At 38.6% G+C, this 21282-nt stretch overlaps 1 protein-coding gene across 1 annotated transcript in view; it reads right to left on the bottom strand.

Annotated features, from left to right (window-relative positions):
- Positions 1 to 21282, bottom strand: part of LOC114142018 (eukaryotic translation initiation factor 3 subunit H) — a 76538-nt gene that overhangs the window by 3585 nt on the left and 51671 nt on the right. Inside the window, exons 5-6 of the mRNA XM_028013019.1 lie at positions 18219 to 18368; positions 3952 to 4072 (exon numbers count right to left, since the gene is read on the bottom strand). Of these exons, the coding sequence (XP_027868820.1) occupies positions 3952 to 4072; positions 18219 to 18368 (271 nt within the window). The remainder of the gene's footprint in view (positions 1 to 3951; positions 4073 to 18218; positions 18369 to 21282) is intronic.

Here is a 21282-nt window from a genome sequence, read left to right on the forward strand (position 1 = left end):
TCTTTTTTTCTTCTTTTTTTTGGCTGGCCTGAAAGCAGAACGGCTCTTTAATTCATAAAGGTTGCTGACCTCTGGTTTAATGTATATGAGATCTTAGGTTTACTTTCTAAAAACTGGCTTTTGGTTCAAATAAGAATATTTTGAGTTCTCTTCTAGCAACAGCTGCTTAGGAATTAAGAGAATATCATATTCCTGCTCATCTCAAAGGGCATGTTTGCATCAGCCACAATTTAGATTAAGCCCAATTACCCTCTGCTCACCTTTGGCCCAGATCTTTTCTGTTCAAAAATTCATTTCAGCACTCCCATTAGGGAGTGTATCGTCTGTATTCTGCTTTTAAACTGGGTTCCTACAACCTCCCCGTCAAACTGCTGAAACATCCTCCTGCCAGTTTTCCTCCTTCCTTTTGGCACAACAACCCAGACGTCATGGCAGCTTCAACCGATGAACTTTTTACGACCTCTCTTTGGCAAAGCTCTCTTCTTCAGCTGCTCTGGCTCGCCTTATACGCGTTTCTTTAAAAAAAAAAAAAATTCCTCGGGTTGGTAAATCTTTTAATTGTCGCTGAAATCTTCTATTAGGCACAATTTATGCTTCCTCAGTTCAGCGGATTAAAACACTGCAGCATACCTAATCGACAGCAAAGTGTGGCGCAGGCTCCTTTGGATGCGAATGAATCAAAACGGAGGGAGCCACACGTTCCCGGCGACAAAAGGACCCAACTTGGCTGCGGATCGCGCGTGCCGAGGAATCTGTTATTTACCAAATACAGAAGGCTACGGGAGAAAAATGGAGCCCCCTCAGCGCAATGGCTTTTTGCAACTTTCTATGATGATTAATAAGGTTCCATTTGTCCGGGAAGCAGCAGGGTCAATAGCACAAGATTACAAGGGGCACGCAGCGTAGATGTCTGAAAGGTTTAATAGAAGCTCACTTTCCTTTTCCCTGTGTGCTTTATTGGTTCATAATAGGGTACCGTGTGAAATGTGGAAAAGCTGACACTATAAAAGAAGGGCTTGTCTGTGTGATACTGTATATGAGTCTGGGTGCAAGAGTGAAAGAGGAAAGCTTGGGAGACTGATAAGACGAGAAACATGGAGAATGATGGATTCAAATGCTCTAAAAGTCAGAGGATGAAACGTATTCGCTTCCTCTTGAGAGTTCATAAACTTCTGCCTATAGTTACGGATCCACGTTTCATCCGACTCTGCCTGGTTTGGCGAGAAGCTGGCTGTAACTTTATCTCCTGCTTGATGATAAAACGATGGCGGTGACTCAGCCCGGATCAACATTAATACCTCAGACATTTTCTCGCTTCCACTTCCACAGACTAATGACTGAATAATGTAGCCGTTCGACGTAGGTGTATGTTTGTGCGCACATCAGTGAGTCACAGTGAGCTGCTATGCTCTCATTTCCTCGAACAATACACGTTGCCGCGTGACGCTGGCGGCTTCCATTTGCTGCCAGATGTTTATGATGCAACTGGCGGAGGTTGTAGCTGCAGATGGCACTATGTGCACCCAGACTGTGTGTGTGCGCGCATGTTTTCACTCCGTTAGTGCATTTATTTTTCTGAAATTGCGTTCGCTCCTGCTTTTACGCCAAGTCGAAGTTGTGATGTGACTGCACCTCCTGCTCAGAGCAAGCTCGGCGTTTGCAGAGCCTTTTAGCAGTCTTCGTTCTCCTGAAACTTTTCCCGCCTTTTGTCGCTCTACAAATTGAAACGTGAATATAGCTTTTGGACGTGCAGGCGATAGATTAACAGAAATTAGTGGAAAAGTGGAAAGATATGAATACATGGTTTTAGTCTTGAACAGCAAGATTTGTATTCAACAAGAATTCAGTTACCTAATAGATTTCACCGTATCGCTTATATAGCTAATTTTTCATCTTTTTATTTTGATAAAAGTTACAACGGTTTTCCTCCATATTGCTGTGTGAGCAGTCTGCAGTCTGCAGCAGAATGTGTGTTTTACCTTCAAACCAGTGAGGCTTGAGTCATTAGTTGTTTCCATCTATGCTACCATTTCATTTCAAACATGGTGGGCAGAGTGTGCATTTGCTCTCTAAAGAGCCAAGTTTTCAGAGGTTAGAGTGGTCTAAAGTATGAAAGTACGTCAAGTTAAGAGATTACATAGAAGGTCTGGCTGCTTGGTGAGATTCATTATGAACCACAGCAGCAAAGTGGAGAAGGGGCAGAGACTCCTCAAAGCTGAGGATAAGCACAAAAAAATGATTGAGATATATTTTTTCCAAGTCCTAAATACTTTCTGAAGTTGGGCAGGTTGTCTATTACAAGTTCCTTCCCTTTCCACATGTTTGATTAGCTGCCTGCAGGTATTAATGTGCAGACTTATTCAGAAACCCAAATAAATTTTACTCCGTTTGATTTCAAACACATTTAATTGTGTAAATAATGTACCTAAATAAATCAAATTCCTGAAAAACCCATCCAATAAATACAAATTATTTTACAGTTAAAATTCCTATTATTGTATTAGTATTATTAGTTCTATCATTATTACTATTATTATTAGTTTTAAATAAATGCAAACGTACATCCTGTGTATCTGTCAATACATAAACAATAAGTTTACTTTTTTGTCATGCTGAAGGCGGCACTATACACACATGCTTCATACTTTAAAGTGTTACATCTAATTTTGTCAGATGCAGAAATTGTCTTACATGAAAGAATAACTTTTTTCTCTTTTTTAAAGGTGAAATTTGTTTTAAAGAATTGTTTACTATATAAATTAGATGATAGAGTAAAATCATGCAGTCAGATCTTTTCCAGGTTTTCCATCAAAGATCTGTAGCAAAATGTGGTCCTGCCAAAAAATAAACATGCATGCCACACTTTTCAGATTTGTATATGTAAAAAAAAAAAATCTACTCAGTTTCTTCTACTTGACAGTTATGTAGTACTTTGTGCTGATCTGCCACATAACATACATTGAATTTTGCGGTTGTAAACAACATGAAAAGTACTGGGGGAATGAATACTTTTGCACAGCCCTATATCCATAAACTCTGCTTGCTCTTAATAATTTCTGATCCTTACCTGCGGTATTTAACCTTCTGCTGTGGACACACATGAATAGCTACAGTGGGAAGAGGGATGTTTACATTATGACAGCTACAACAAGTCAATGCGACCTTATCAGAGTAAACTCAAGGTAACAGAAATGATTCGTGACGACCGGTTGCCGTCGCCTGGCCTTTACTTATACTGCTGGTGCTTTGCTTCTTCTACACTCATTTAGTTTATTACGCTAATAAGTGTCTTCAGAGAAATCTCTCTTCGCCACATTGAAGGGGAGTTCACAGCTCTGAAAAGCTGTCACGGTGGTGCTCATTTGTCTGGAAAAAGTTAGACGTCTTGCCTTTTGTTTTTTTTTAAAATCCTGCTCTCAGCGGAGTAACACATTTTAAATGGCTGAGTTTGAAGTGATATCCTGTCAGCTACTTTAATGTGTCGAAACAACAGACCTTGGCTTCATATCAGATAAAAATATCTTTAAAAAAAAGAAACTAAAGCGCTTTAATAAAAAAATAAAATTAAAAAAAGTGTTGATTTTTGTTGCTGTTAATTGGTGTAAAAACTGATGTTCACTCGACACTGATGTCAATAAGCACAATTATGCAACACTCACAACGAGATGTTCAGATCTGGGGATTTGCATAGCCGTTTCTTCCCTGCCGTGATTACAGCTTCAATTTGGTTCTGTCCACATCCTACAGACACAAACCTGCTGCTCTCCTGCTAAGAATGGGACTGTGGGTGCATCTGTTTGCGAATAAGTGTGATAGTTGAGCGAAAGCGTCTTTATATGCATGCTGGTACGCTGATGTGCCTGCTGCTCCTGCCGGCTCACTGTGTGGGTGGTGTGGGCACTTTGCTTCCCTGAAAGCCTCGCCATGTACGAGTTTGCTTGCAGGAGTTACCTGGTGCTTCTGCTGCTGCTGCTTGCTCAGGTTGCGGCTGTAGGTGTTATATTTGACAATGTCTTGGTTCAGGTCGTCCACCCTGTCCATCAGAAGCTGAAGACTCTTCTCCAAGTGGTTGCTGGAATGAAATGACAACCGCGTCAGGCGGAGTTTTTGTCTTGCCCGCCAGAATTTGTGAAAAACATCAGCGAGAACCGAGACGTATCCCTCATCTCTATTGACAAGTTCCATTACGGTTTAATTTAAAGAGATTTTACAAGCATATAGAGACTTTATAACTACAGTCACAGCGTGTTGCACCTCATAAATACAGCATTAGATAAGTGTTTGGTTATGAGTTGAATGTTTGCTCATTTTTCAGGCATAATAAGAGTCTTTCAGACCCTAAATTCACAATAAACATGCCGGCACAAATCCCACTTCACTGCTTACTTTGTGATTAACATCACACAAATCGATCCAGCGGGATCATGGGGATGTATGACTCAGCAGCTTTCTCATAAACACCATGGATAAAATGTGTGTTGAGTATAAAAAGTAAATATTATATTTTCCATCAGATTCAAGTCTAGACTGTGGCTGAACCGCTCCAAATGGGTAAATTTACATTTAACTTTAAAACTCAATCTGCTGGGGGAATTAATAATTTGGGTTTTAGTTGTATTTTAAATTGTCATCTTTTTTTTTTTTTTCTTAAAGTGATAAGACTTTTCGAAAACTCAAACATAAAAAGCACGATACCAAGTGTTACCAGGTCACCATGACAACAACACTCCTCTCAGTGGATGTTGTTACCGAGTGAAGACAACCTAACATTCGTCGTTTTCAGTATCAGTAAGCTGAAAACTGGAGTAAGAGGAAGCAAAGATGTAAGGAGGCATTTGAAGATAATTATTTAGCATAACTTAAGATTTATGTGTTTTTAGGGATAGAGCTAAAAATTTTAAACACGACTTTCATGTTTTATAAAAGACAAATATGCGTCATACCAGAAAAAAAGTTAACCGATTTTAATCAAAACCTTGATTTAAAACTTGTTCTTTGTTTTTTTATGTTATTTTCTACGATGTGAACACGGTTAGTTTATTTTTGTTACTAAACGTCCATGTCCTCGGTGTTTTTGGTTCTGTAAAGTGACTGTGGTTTTGAAAAGTGCTTCATAAATGCTTTTTACCTACTTTGGCAATACTAATGCAACCTAAATTTCCTAAAAAAAACATTTCCTTTTACAATATGAACCAATTTTCAGGTTGGTGTCAGTGAAATGTCAGGATAGATGGATGCATTTCCCGTAATAACAGCTGCTGCCTGCTGAGCCTCAACCACCTTGTAAATCTCTCCGATTTAGAAAAGGTTTCTTTACATTTTATGGAGTCTGGGGTCTACATAGTAAATGGACTGGCTCCAAGTCGCTTTGTTAGCTTGAGTGAGGTTTTTTTTTAACAGTGCATGTGTCGTTTTCAGACACAGAAATGTCAGAGAGGGGAAAAAAGAAGAACATCAAAACAGAAGGCTAGTCATCTCCCGTCTGATTTTTAGGAACAGTACGTCTCTACCTTGCTCCTTGAGTTCAACCTTGACAAGGCTGCAGGGCTCTGCTATAGCTTGAATCCCTCTTATGTTTTCGTTTGTTGAATTACGTTGTTTCATTTATGAAGGTTTTGGGTGCAACACAATGCAGCATGTACTGCAAAAACACATATCCCTGCCTCAATTTGACAACTTCTACAAGGATGACCTGTCTTTGTGTAGGTTTGGGGGAATTTGCAGAGTTAACACTGTTTTTTTTTCATCATGGTTACAAGCCCACAACTCACCTCTTCCAGAGTTATTGGGGCTACAGTCCTATGCTTCTTGGCAACACATTTTGTTTGTTTTGGCTCGACAAGAGCAGAAGTTTACCTTACATGACAGATGGATTCTTCCATAATCACAGCCAGGAGAAAAATCCCTGCTGCCATGTTCCAAACTTTTCTTTTGTTTTGTAGCCAAAATATCAAAATTCAGGCTAACAAGATTCCCGTACTGCCAGCAGGAGATTTTCTTTTTCATTCAGTAACTGGTTCAGTGCTTTGTTAGACAGATTTTTTTGTTGACAGATAGATGCTTCATGCAATCCACTGCCCTTTTTTTTCTTAAAACTTTTCCTGGAGGGAATCCAACAAAGTTAAAAAGAGTGGGATGATCTAAACCCACCATTTTAGAGACAAAGGTCAGAGTTTTCTGAACTGGATGGATTTCATCACGCTGTTACGTCAGATTTTTTTCTAAGTTGTTTTAAATCCTAAATTTCTCCACGTAACATAAATAGTCATTGATTGAAGTCTAAGTTAGATTTTCTGGGAAAGTTACTTTTCGCTTCATAAGCATCTTCGAAGAAAGAAAAAAAAACTCTTGTGGGAACAAAGTCAGAAATCAAAGAGAAAACTCAAAACTAAAGAAATGTGAAGAAGAACTCAGAAAGATTACAAAATATTGATGCAGAGCTGAAGGCTTTATTCTGCCCAAAGTCATGAATTTCCATCTAACTGTGCTTCCAACCTCACACCGCTAGTTTGCTAAACATCTCTCATCTCATATTTCAAAGATATCTTGGATCAAATAACCAAAAATATTTAATGTCTAGACTTGTAATAGAGATAGACTAAACATGGACCTCCCCACCACAAACATATCAAACAAGCATAATCTCAACTTTTCAGCATGAAGTAGCGGTTCTCTTCATTTTATTTCTGATTATACCATCAGTTCAAAATCTGTTTAAGTAGTGGTTATGAAAAAGTTTTGACTAAATAGTGTCGCCATAGAAACTTAGTTGCAATGTGAAACTTACATAACACCACCTACGATGAAGAGCGAATGAAATATGAGCCTGTGAGTTTCTTAATACATTGTTGACGTTAAGATTGTAAGAACTAATAATTAATATTAACATTATTACCACAAAAAGCTCATTTCTAGCATTAAGTGGATTCCAAAGATCCTAGTATTAGGCTAAACTCCTAGCAATAGCATTTTATAGCACTTTTCTCATTAAAATTGTGTTCATTAGCAGAACTGTGGTAGAATATTCAAGAAAGGCAGACTTGCAACTTGAGGTTATTTTCTTCTGCAATTTGTAAAGAAAAAACAGCATTTGTGTTACTCCCATTACTTAGCATTCCTAATCATGATCTACTCTTCATCCTTAGTTTACCAAAGACGACAAACATAAGTGTGCAGTAAAAGCTGCTATGCCTCTCGTCCCTTTTTTGTAGGCATAAGAATATACTGCAGTGCAAGCATATTGCACAATTGTTCTGACTCCTGCTCTTTTAATATCAACTCAAACTATGAGCAAAATGTCAGACATATAAATGGCCAGAGTCCACATAAGGAAAAGAAACTAAACGACCGCACTGCTGCATAAAAATTAACCCCCTCTCCCACATCTCTCAAAAATATGCACATCCTAAAGACAGCTCTGGATCATCTCAGCTTAGCGTCAGCCTCCTTCCACTGCTAACACCTTAATCACATTAAAATGCAAACATGCACTGCAAGTAACCACGGGCATGCGCATAATTACACGAACGCAGCTGATGATGATTTATGGGGTGCTATTTTCATATGCCTCAACTATCTGTGACACTACCCATATTAAAATCTTGCACCTGCTTGAGGTCCGTGCTAATATCTGCGATTACATTATCTGCGTAAAGGGATAGCTGTCTGTTGCCAAAAAGGAGGACGCTGCATGCGCACTTCATTAGCGAGCCGCAGTTTTAGCCTATTCTGAAGCGGGATGCTCGCTTTTACAATTTGAACTGAAGAGTAAAAGCATCTCAAAATGAACAATGGTTGGGAATGCCAGTCATTTCTGTGTTCTGATCTGGTGCCAGTCGGGTCGTGTTAAACTGTGGGGGGCGCTGTGATGAGTTTGGCTTTCCTACATGAAAACTCAATGGCTCGAGACCAAATCACAGGATAGTGCTTCCCTGCTGTGGCCCTCCGACTGCGTAAGGAACGGCTCCCTCCAAGAACGGCCCGCTTAAAACTGGTTTATTAAAGCGACATGATGGCCAATGCGTTTGGTATGTGTAAATATTGTATGCATGGATAATCACGCAGTCAGAACAGGAGTCCTCAAAGCACCATTTGCTTATGTTTCAAACCAGTCGATATGCGTGAGTAAATCTTAGGTGTGGAAAAAAATGATCAGTTTGTTTTTTTCCCCCTTTCTTAAGCTTGCTTTTGTGTCTAATTGTATCTGCTAAATAGGTTAGGAGGATGGCTCAGTGAGAAGTTTTCATTAGTTATAAAACAACGGGTGATATGTCTATATGGGTTGTATTAAGAATTAATACACTGACTAATACTTCAAGTTAATATTTGTCATTAAAAAAATTGTCTGGACACAAATTCAAGTTTATGTCCAAGTTAATCTTGCCAGCAAGTTTAACGTTTTAACCCTGCGACAGTCGATAACAATTAACAAAACACCTTTACCATGGTTGTCAGGGAAACTGTTCCATGTCATCTTTTTAGAAGATATTTAAAAAGCTTCTTCCTATTCCAGTAACATGTTATGCCTTAACCACAAACTATTTTTTTCTTTAGAACATGGAGGATAAACCAGACGCCATCAGAAAACAAAGGTGCTTGTTGGTCAGTCTTATTGCTTAGGAACACTGAAGATGAATAGGTTGTGATGGAGGGGATTTGTTTCATCTTTCACACTGGACTGTATTAATGACTACAGCACAGCTGTATTAATGACTACAGCAGTGCATATATATATCCTTATTAACTTGTTGTAATCAGTAATAATTTAACTGAACTTGTAAGGTCTTAAATGTATAACAAGGAAGAGGCATCTGGACTCAGACATTTTAAATATATGCTATTATTCTGTTTATGGGCCAACAATATTGCAGTTTTTGGGTTTTTTTTTTACTTGCATTTAGTTAAAATATAAAGTATAGTGGTTAAGCCTAAAACAGAGCAGTTCAAATCCAATTTCCTTATTTGAATAAGATATTTTTTTCTTAATTTGACTAAAACTCTTAAAAATGTGAAATTAATTTAAGTAAAACATTTTCAATGTTCTCTAGAAGCAAATTAATTTGCATATTAGCTACTCACAAACATGATTAAAATCTATCCAAATAATGCAGAATTACTCCACATGCTTTCATTTAATTTTTAGTCATAACATCCTCCATGATTTTCAAAGACTGGGGCTAAATTAGTAACTGATTGATTAGCAAGTTTGACAGATATAATTATTTCATGGTGAGGTTACAGGAACAGGACAGATGAAATAATCCAATACACATTTTGTTAATTACTTGCATTGGCAATTATAAGTTAGCATTTTAATCATATAATGACTAACAATTTAATTTGAACCCTCCATATAACCACAAATAAAATAAAGTAAAAATCATTACAAGGGCTTGTTGGCATCTGCCGCCTGATTTGACCAGCTTACCACCTGTTTACCTTCTAAAACATTTTATGCTGCAAGTGTCTACAAATATATTGCAGTCAGAGAATCTGAATGTATGACAGTTAATTAATTACTACACTTTGTGCAATCCATGCAGTTCTTCATCATATGCATATTGCGTCAAGTGATGCATTAAAGATAAATTCGCTATGTATTTTGCAGACCGGGTACAGATGGTTCATTTCAATATGAGTGGGATTATGAATCATGTGGCATTAGCAAGACATACAGCGGGTACGGAAAGTATTCAAACCCCTTTAAGCTTTTCACTCTTTGTTTCATTGCATCCATTTGCTAAAATCAAAACAGTTCACATTATTTCTCATAAATGATGTACACTCAGCCTCTCATCTTGACAGAAAAAAAACAGAAATGTAGAAAGTTTTTGCAAATGTATTAAAAAAGAAAAACTGAAATATCACTTAGTTCTGCTCTTAAGGCCAGAAGCCTTTTCAGGACAATTTGCAAAAATCTCAGACAAGCAGTTAAATTTGATGCGGTCACTTTATTTTTATTTATTCTTTCAAACCAGGGGTTTAAAAGCCAGAATAGTATTTTGTTTTCTTAAAAATAAAAAACTAAGCAAAAAAAAAAAGATTTTCAATGGGAACATGTCGAATGGGTCTGCTTATCTGTCACACAAAAAAGGATAAAGTGAGAAACTTTGCTGCAAAGATTATCGATGTTGGACACAGGTGAGATCAGTGGAGCTAAGAAGGTGAAGAGGTCGGATTTCCCCTCAACCACCAAAACAATCGCCTCTGTCTCCAGGATTATAAAACTATTGGAGTCCTGAATTTAAGGGAAGGAACAAACCAAACCAGAGGAATGAGAACACAACACAACCTTTAAGATAGTTAAAAAGAAAATCCTGCAAACATGACACTACATGCCTTAATATATGATTGCATTTCTTTCCCCTAAACTACGCAGTAGCAATTAAACGACATCAGGATTATGCATTTCAGAACAGCCAGCTTCTGCTGACAACTCCAAAAGGTTAAATTATTCACAAGCATTCTGATCAATATTGTATTAGAAATCGAGAACCGACTAGGTATCTCTAATCATTACGCGTTCTATTTAAAGGTCATCTTCAATGGCACCACATTCAGTGCACTGCAAGTCTGTTCATACATACTCAAATTCCAGTGGGACAATAAAGGACAAACTCTAAAATTGTACTGATGTGTGAATAGAAGAAATTGGTTGACATTCAGTAAATTGAAGGTTCAGAGGGGAGCTGTTTAACAAAGCTGCTGTGAAAATGACTTCCATTCTCCGAATGAGCATTTTATTCTGATGGAGACTTTTTAACTGATGGACCGGGGCACAAAATGGATGGCTGGATCACTTGCTTCCATAGCTGCATAATTTGTTTCAAAGGAGACATGAAATCCCCTTTATTAAACAGTGGAGTGCAGCATTAACTTGGTTAAAATAAAGCTAAGATTTTTTTAAAAAAGCAAAAAATTGGCTGTTACAAAAAAGATTTACATTGAAGTTGGTTCACATTTCAAAACCTTGTGCAAACCCTTTAGTTGATTTTATGTTTAAATCCAGCCCTGTCAATATTTTATTGCAAAAAGGTGACAAGTTGAAGAGAAGGAACTATGAAAAGCTTTGGTTCAATATACCTGCTCTTAAACTACATCGCAATGGCTCAAGTTCATCTGTCGAGGGTTATTTTCCCCCCACATTGTATTCAATTCACAGCAACATCTCCATCACCACCTCCTCTGTGACCCCATTTCTCTGGCTTGTCCCAGCGCTCGGCCCCTTTCTTTTACTGGATACACATCATCAGGGTTGCCTGATAGCAGAGAGAGCAACTGTGTCATGCAAGAGCTTGGACGTGTCTACAGATAAAATGGGATGGAATATAATATATCTTGGATGACTTCAGAGAGGAAAAACAAAACAAAAAATATTTGACCTTCATATGCCTTGTTAAAGCTGAAGTAGGGAACTTTTTAAGAAATATATTTGCTACATATTTAAAACTGTTGCTGTGCTGTTACAGTATAAGACAGATAATCTTTGGAAAAAAAAACAAAAAACCTCCTCGCTGTGGTTCTACTGTCATCTGCATAAATACACCGCTCCTGATCAAAAACAATCAATCAGGACAGGGAGGAGGGTTTCAGCCCCGTCGATCACTCTGATGTATGCGCTGTGCTAATGATGGAGAAACAACTTAACATTCCAGGAACTGTTTATCCACTGTGCTAACCAGCCTGAGCATTTGTGGGAGTCTCCATTGTATGTAAGGAGCTACAGCGCAGCAGAGAGCCAAGATACTGGGTGTGAGCAAGTGTGACTGACAGATATATTTCTGGTTGCAATAAACCAGGATAGTCATGGAACAGAAACTAATGTGGGACCAACTATCACTGCTAAGTGAAACTAAAGTTGCTAAGCCATGTCCACTAAACAGCTGCTTGCGGGCTGCACCTGAGCAGATAGCCTGACTAATTAACAAGCTAATATCAGCTTATTAAGCTTGAGTGAAAGATAAGAGCAGAGCAGCAAAACCCTTTAATGATCTGCACAATACAAATGCTTAAGTAGAATCTAAGGAATAATTTGGCTCTGAATATAAAGAAGATCATGAAGGGGGTCAAGGATTTTAGGAGGGAAAAAAAGAAAAAGATTTCATCCTCAAACATAAAAATAAAGTGTGTGTGGAGAGTTCCCACATTTATTCCTGGGGACTCCTATCTCTGAAGATCTTTCCTGGACAGCACACAGGAAAGAAGAACGAAGAAGGCCCAGCAGCAATTCCACTTCTTGAGAGTCCTCAGATGGAAAAGACTGGAGGGGATGCTGCTGGTGACCTTCAATTGCTCCACCATTGAATGCGTGCTGGTGTACGGTATCGCTCTCTGATACGCTGGCTGCACTGAGGCTGAGAGGAAGAAGCTGGGCCAGGTGATAAAGTCAGCTGGTAAGATAGCTGGCTGCCCTTTACACTCCATGTTCAAATGTATCTGCAGCAGTACAAGTTATTGTTTCTTTTCTGTTTAAAATAAATAATATCAAGTCAGGCTTTTTACAGTTTTAGTGAAAATACCTTTGTCCAATAAAACCAAAGCACTTTTACAAAATGTTAAACTGTGTAAATCCCATACCAGCATTAGCCTAACCCCCAGCAACAGGACATTAAAGTCAATAGGCAGTTAGGGTCAAGACCAGGAATGATGGAAGCAGAAAACTTTCTTTTACCAGTTTTTATGGACTAGCTAAAGCCCAGCACAAAATAACTTATTGTCTAAGAAAGAAAACTACAGGAACCTTTAGTAAAGTTGCTCTACAGTTTTCTAGAGTTGAGCCACATGACATTGACAGGAACAAAAACCTGTACACTAAACGTCAGACGTAAATAGAGTACCATCATTATGGCTTCTCCAAAGATGCATTGGGACAAAATTAAAGCAAACATTGTAAACACTGTTTGGATCCGTTACAGTTGGGCTCTCGCTCCTATTTTAAGCGACTCGACAGCTTAATGGCAAGAAGCTCTGCTGAGATCTCCCTAAAGGAAAACGTCCTGTAATGAAATCCAGTGGGAGGCGAGCTGTTGCTGGATGACAACACTCCACATGTGAGTCAGACCGTCAGCCACTCATGGAAGAGTGTTTTCCAAATTCCCAAACTGTGACTGGGAAAAGGTCACGCCACACTTCATAAAGCTTTTATGGACTACCTTTGAGAGACTGCAAAGTGCAAAAAAGGCTACTTGTACCACCAACTGATGTAGCTCAACCACTGCCAAGTTTCAACCAGCATCGACTATTTTTTGGTTGAACAGAAGAACTCATCCCGACTGCAAGCATTTTGTCGCTTGCATAGACGCAGTCGTTGCAGCTGTAAGTGGAACTACGTTTAAAATAAAATGCCCATTGAACGAAATTGGGCATGTCGAAAAAGATCAATGTTAGCAGCTTATCTGTGTCAGACACCATCCTTGGAATAATGCTGAGCTCTGAATAGAATCTGCATGTATTTACCTTTTGTTGACATCTCACAGAAACAAATGTGAACAGAAGAGGCAAAACATAAACCACACAGGTTTAGCTCCATGGACAGAATTCCCATAAAAGTGCCTGATAAACCACTATCTAGTCCTTTCAGTTGCAAATAAGGCACTGCTACTTTGCTACATTTTATTTTTAATTATAGTCATTTAGCAGCTGACAGAGGAAACCTGTTTATTTAACGTGGGCCAACTGCGAAGATTTTTATAGCCTATAAATGCTTTACGTCCCGCTACAAGGGAAGATTGGGCCATAAATTAGAAAATAAAACCCCTCAATTCAATGTAAAATAAAACTTTTTAGATACAGCAAGAAAAGTAAGTGTAAAGATAAAAATCTGTGCCAAATTTGATTTTAAGACAAGTGGTATATCCAGTTCCAAAGCCAGCGGGCGGATCAATCATGCTTCGGGCTTGTGCTGCAGCCCGGGGCATATTTTACTCATAGTGGAGTAGAATCAAGCCAATAAAAGAAAACATCACACCATCTGTAAAAAAAAAAAAAATGCTGATGATAAAAAAAGAACAGAAAAGAATTATGATCCCAAAGAAAAGTTTAAATTACCAGAACGGCCCAGATGCCTGCTTGCAGAAACAATCGGAGAAAAATCTGCAGAGAATGAACCGATAGACCAGGGGTGGGCAATCCTGATCCTCGAGGGACGGTGTCCTGCAACTCTTAGATGTCTCCCTGATCCAACACACTTGAATCCAACAGCTGAATCACCTCCTATGTGCAGTCAAGTTCTCCAGAGTCCTGCTAATGACCTCATTATTTGACTCAGGTGTGTTGAAGTAGAGATACATCTAAAGGTTGCAGGAGACCGGCCCTTGAGGCCTGGAGTTGCCCACCCCTGCGATAGACTCTCAGTTGGCAACAAAGCATTTACAGGCCAAAGACAGCTGCCGACTGGAAGGGCGTCCAATCCTTTCCTCCAAGCGCTTTTGCATTTTAGGCTTGCAGAGACCATAAAAGATGCAAATAAAAAGTAACGCTGTTTAAAAAATTGAAGACTTCCAGCCTTTTGGAGGACATTTTGTATTCTACTTGCTTAGCTGCTCTCATGATTGGAAAATTTGCCCTGTGGTGCCCGTACTGTTTAATGCATTTCTATTTACATACGTTTCAACTCAGGTCGATCACACAGACAAGTGGTAATGGACCAAGCCAGCTGCTTAAATAGACAGAAAAAGTAAAAACGCTAAAAGCATTTTTTATAATGAACTACCAAGTGTCTGATGATTGAGCAGGAAGTGATGTTGAAGCTTAACAAACGCACTCCAGCCTGTGACATTGCAAACATAGAGCCAAGATGTTTTGGCTACGTAGCTGAATTTACATTCATGCAATCAATCACCACGATCAACATCATCATCTGTGGTAAGAACAACCCTGCTTGCTGAAGTGAAACTGCACTCAGTCAGCCTTATACACAGATGACATTGATGAATGGGCCAGCAGATTGGGAAATTAGACAAAAGGAAAAACATTAAATAAAACCCATTATCGTTTCTGGGTTCTTTTTTTTTTTTTTTTTCTGAAGGAGGGGAAATGAATAGAAAAGGGTGGAGCTGTCAGCCGAAGATGTAGAGAGATGGACATTACAATCCCAAACCAGAACAGAGCTGCACAGCAATCTGACAACTTCAGGAAACAATTTCATCTTGAAAGGCATCCCATCGGCAATCATGTCAGAAAGCCTATGGGGAGGCCTTCTTCTCCGCCACTCCCCCCACCTAGTTTTGGGGTGATATCACAAACCTGTGCTTCGACTTCAGAGCAGTCATCTTCGAAAGTAAATAACATGCAAGATAAGTGAGTCTACCTGACAACTTTAACAAATGATCGTATCTGTGTTTAGGAGCGGCTGGCCATGCATTCTAAGAAGAAGGAAAAAAGGCAGTGTTCACACGACGCTTGGATGCTCAGAAGGACTCGGAGGAGAAGAATAGCGATTCCTGTGGTGATTCTGGGTAATGTACGGGTAAGTGCAGTGCGCTATGGGAGCAAAACAGTGTATAAATCAGCACTTCCAGTCGTTATTGTGCTAATTTCTCACACCTGCCCCTGGGAAGCTTTTTGATTAGCAGCTTCACAGCTGTTGCTCCACTTGCAGCAGTTTATCTCCATAAGTGATTGCTGATAAATTCTCCTGAGACTGATGCAGAGCTCCTCTGAGATGTAAATGTGAGACTTAAAGAGTGGGCCTCTGAGCAGATTTGAGGGGTGGATCTTTGCTCCTATGGCGCTCATTACTGATATGAGAAAATCTGATGGCTCGTTCTATTTCTGAACATATATCTGAATAAATAAGCGGGGACAGTTTTAATGTACCTACATTTTTGTATCAAGGTCAGCCAGGCAATACTGACAGCACGGTACGACCTGAGTGAAGTTGTACTTCTTATCTTCCTCAACTCTAATGAACTTGGTATAAAACATTTGTGCAGAAAAATGCTTTGTTTGTGCTGCTGTCATTTTTTAAAACATTACTAAGTTTCTGGAGGTCATTGAAGGTCAACCCATTTGTGAAATCAAACAAATTTAGTGTCAATCAACTGAGCTACATTTGTGTTGGTTTGTGCTCCCAAAATCTGTGTTTGTGCTGCTTTTCATATTTAATGAAAGTTCAAAGGTCAAAAGTTCAACTAACCCCCCACATTACCCAAATCAAATAAAACTGCTTTTTTTTTTTAAAGCTTATTTGTAAAAATCTGAAAATAGACTAAATGATTCCCAAATCTCAAAATGTAAGTATTTCTGATTGTGAACTACAGATGATCAGATACAGTCCTTCTGTGAACCAGATATTCTCTGCTAACAAGACATTAATATTTTATGAACATCAACAGGTCAACTTCAGAACTACTTTCTGTCGAACATAGCTTGAAGACACACACCTTTACATCTAGGTGAGCTCTTAATGCTCACCTAGATGAGCATTAAAATCTTAATGATTTTTAAGGCTTCCATTAACAGTGGGATTGATGATTCTGGTAAAACAATAGACTTTTTAACCACTACATGTACTCAAATTAAATATTTTTTTGTGATTGTGATACTGCAATAAAAAATTATTTGATTATAATTTTTTTTTATGGTTTCACTAGGGGTGCCAATAACTGTGAAGGGTGCTGAAATGGTTCTTCAGTGATGGACGATTAGGAAATTTTAAGTGCCTAAAATTCAGCTACCACATGAAGATATTCTGCATAATTGTCTAAAAATAAGGCTTAAATGTCGAGGCAGGACAAATAACTTTTTTTTTATTGTCAACAAATACCGCCATAAAACCAAAAGGAAGAAATTATTTATCCCATTTACATTTTCCGGCCGTGTACCACAGAACTTCATTATCCTCTAAAACTATTAAAAGCACATGAAAACAGCCACAGCAGAGCAGTAGGTGTCACATTCCTTCATTAACTCGGAGAATAAACTTTGTTTTGCAGTCTGGCGTTGTTTATATGAGACGGTGGATGCACAGAATATGACCTTGTACTCATGGATATGTCACCTGCATATTAAACTATAGAAAATGATTTCAGTTTGACCCAGACATGGCAGCTCTCTAATGGTCAGTTCCTTGGCTAATAAGCAACGGAGAAATAAACCAAACATGTTGCAGTGTGAATTTACTTTATAATAATAAAGTTATCACTTCATAAAGCCGAAGCAGAACCAGCCAACTGCACTGATCAAATGTATTTGCTTCTTCAGGAAATGACTGCTACTGCATAAAGCTGGAGTTGGATGCGTTCCCTCACCACTTATTTGAGTTGATTTTAAAAAAGAAAAATGGATGCTTTTTGGAGACTCCAAACAGTCTTTTAGTAGCTCTCGCCGTGGTTCTCCAGGGTCTGCGTTCCATTCTAATGGCTTTTAGAACACTGTTGTGTTCTGACAACAATTCCCTAATGTCAAATCAATTTTAATTTAGAAGTGGCTGCAGGCCATGTCAGCAAATGCATCTTACGGCCTTCAAAGAGATACAATGATGTAGTTTTAATGCTTGAACAATGCTTTTAAGAAAGTCCCGCTTTCTTTGGAACAGAAGTACTCTCCATTACGGTGGTATTTATGTGCAAATGGATCTAATGAAAGTGACAGTGTACTCAGTGTTGGGCCATTTGGGGATTATGCTTTTTCTTTCAACAACCAGATTTCTTTTAGTTGGGTAGTGTTTTGGAAAGGTTTATGAAATGCTGAAGCATTGTTTGAAATGTTGGAAAAAGGAAACGAGATTTTGATTGGTTGAGAGTTGAATCTGATGATACAAGGTCATCAGAAGTGAGTTTGAATATGTTCACTGCAAAAACAAAGTCTTACCAAGTGTTTTTGGCCTAGTCTTTAGTGCAAATATGTTATTACACTTGAAACTAACTTAGTATTTTTTCATCAAGAATTATGAGCTTGTTTTAAGTAAACACATAAAATGGACTACTTCCAGTGGCAAATTATTTTTTGGTCTAGAAACTAGACCAAAAATACCTGGTAGAATTTAGTTTTTTTGAAGTGTTTGAAGCCCCAAAATTACAAAGTTAATATCACAATCAAAAACACTTGGCAACCAAGATGGTTAAAAGAAACAAGCTAATAAACTCACTATTCCCCCCAGTTGAGCATGCAGGGACATGTTGCAAGCATTTCCCTCTGGAGGACTAAAACCTGCTAGAAACAAATCCTGGCGAAAGGTGAGTCTTCGTGTTAAATGTCACCGTGGGCTTATGTCTGACCTGCTGGAGAGGTTGAGCAGTTCGTGCTTGTCGGAGACGGTGGACTTGTCCTCCAGCTCCCACAGCAACACGTTGATGAGGTGGGAGTTTTTGATGACTATGGGCACCTCCTCGAACATGTTTTCAAAGCCGACGCTGGCCTTCTTCAGGCTGGAGGAACAGAACATGAAGATGATAAAACCACATGTTATAGCTGGCCTACATTCAATAAACTGTGGTGAGGCACCATTAAAATTCAAGCTGTTAGTCTGCATTTTCACTCAGAGGAGGACGAATGAAAAAAAAAATTAGTGGGTAGAATCATATCACTGACAGAAATATGTGCCCTTTGTTAGTAAAGCGGATCAACCATTAAGCAATCTATATAAGGTATGCACTAACAGTTCTGGTAAAAACAAACACACCGTCTGTCAACTGAGTTAAAAATATATGAAAGGATATGAGGTTGTTTTAAAGGGGATGGCTTCCATAACAACCAGGCACATTAACCTTTAAACAGAGCTGTTTTTCTACCGAAGTACATTTGCATTCAATTTCCAAAACCTGCCTTTTACTGTTGAAAAGGTAATGTTTTGCAATATTACTCCCCACCTGAAAATTGTATCTTATCACCAAAAGAAAAAGGAAAATGAAAACAAATCTTATGCAAGTTGCATTTTGATTTAGACAGTTGCTTAACAGCACATGTCCCTGAAAGGGCCCCTGCCCCGATCTCCTGGCGACACTAAATGAAATGACTTTGGTTAAGTTTTGTTAATATCTCATGTACAGCTAATAAACAGAGTTTCAACACGTTTTCAGAGAAGATCACATGTGCCTCCAGACTCAATGGAGGATTCCAGAAGTGAGTGGTCGGATGAATAATGGACAAGCGAATGGATGGACAGATGGATAAAGGACAGATGACTAGATGGAGAGATGGCTGGAAGGATGACAGACATAATCAGATGGATGGCTGAAAGGATGAATGCATAAGAAATAATGGCCAAATGAACTGATGGATGGATGATGAACAACCAAATAGATTGATGAATAGAGGGAAAGACAGACAGACAAATGGAGTCTTGAGAACGAACCAAGGAGTGCATGGTGAACAAATGGACGGAAGGACAGATAGGAGGATGGATGCGTGGCCGGCTACAGAACAGACAGATAACTAGACAGAGAAATATTCGTATTTGTCCATGGATGGACAGATGATAGACAGAAAAGGGGTGGAGAAGAAAAATACATTTGAATGGACGGATGCGTAAGAAATAGTGGGTTTATTTACAGATAAATGAAAGGATTGAAGAATTGTTGGAAAGAAAGACAGTTGGACACACTTGACAAAAGCAAGGATGGAAGGACACATAAAAAGACACATGGATTGTGGAAAAACACCTCGACATATGGTGGACAAATGGATGCAAGGATAGATTGGAAACTGTTCCGTCTTCTTGTTCAATATTCATCCAAACCTGGAAACAATCTGCAGTTTTTCAGTCTGCTATAGTCCACCGTGGTACTCTTGCCCAGCGCACATGCTGCAAACAAATGTTAAAGACTGGCTTGGTAGATCCTTGCTCTAGGATCAATACACATAACTGCATTATTCTGCCTTGTTTACTGTACCACAGACCAGCATGTCTGTGCCATAAATAGGGAAGAAAAGAATAATGGAATTCTTTTAAGATATTATATTGATTAAAAGTCTTTCATATTCTAAGTAGAGCATCACCTCAGGCAAACATAAGAAGAGACGCTGATGCACAAAAGTGGGTTTTTGCCTGAAGCTTAGAACAGAGGACAACTCGTCTCAGAATAAATTATAAGAGTCTGTAGGAAAAATCCATAGTTACATAAATACTGCTTAGGAATTGACACAATTATCAATCTGGAGTACTTTAAAGTATTTTCTGCATTCTGTGACCTTTCCAAATGTCTGCAGACATAAAATGCTGCCCACAAGGAAACAGAAGGACAGTGCGCTGTACCATAAGCAGGACAAATTACTCAACCATACTGGACACTGGCACACTTAATGTCAAGCTCTCTGTACGTTGGGCCCCACTGGATAAAGTCAAAGGTTCCCTACACGGGCGGACTAATTTGATGCTGTAGATTGTGTGCTGAAGTGGACACTATTGACCACAGCCTGCACAGCCCAGTGGAGCTGGAGGGAGGTTCAAAGGGATCAGGCCACTCAACTCTTATCTCTCTGATGCTTTTCATTTTAAAAACATGAACAACATTTGCAAGCATATAACCTCAAATATAGATGAGAGAGATGGAGGGGGTGGGGGTTATGCTGACTGAAGCTGGCATTGGGGAGAAGACACTTGAAGTTTAACACCTTTGTAGGACAAAAAACAATTTTATAACTAGGGGTGGACAATATGGACTTGAAGTTTCACTACAATATTTGTGGTACTATTGTGATGATGATAAGCGACAATAAGAACTATATGTATTTTTTTTTTTTTTTTAGGTAAGTGTATGTCTGTGACTCAATGGCACAACATCCATAGCTCACAAACACAAATACTGCTCTAGAAAATCATTCCCATTTATAATACATTTCTTTAGGACACCAATCACAAAGAATTGTGAGTTGAACCACTAAGTTGCACACACGGCATTTAACTCCATTTTGTCATATGCAATAAATTAAAATCTTAAATTTATCACAAAAAATAAATGACACAAATGCCCAACCCCAACAATCACTGATATTGTTGCATTACTTGTTAATTTTGTAAAAAAAACCCAAAGAAAATACTGTAAATTTGCATCGATATCATTCTTAACCATCATATACCAATCATATGCTTATTAAAAGCACTGATTGTAGCTACAGTAAATCATAGGAACTAATGAAAAGCTCCTATGAAAGTCAAAGTAGGCTTTCGACTCGTGGCCAAACGCTGGCTCAGGAAAAGACTGGGGGCCAAAAAGACAAAAATATATAAAAATAAAAATAATAGAAATAGCAAAGTGCAATAAAACAGTGCTGTTAAAAAGTCCCTCTGTTTGTAAATACACTTTGTAGGAGTCAGAATGCAAATCGGAAGGTTCTGAAAAG

This window comes from Xiphophorus couchianus, chromosome 3 (assembly GCF_001444195.1).
Source record: "Xiphophorus couchianus chromosome 3, X_couchianus-1.0, whole genome shotgun sequence".
NCBI classification, from domain to species: Eukaryota; Metazoa; Chordata; class Actinopteri; order Cyprinodontiformes; family Poeciliidae; genus Xiphophorus; species Xiphophorus couchianus.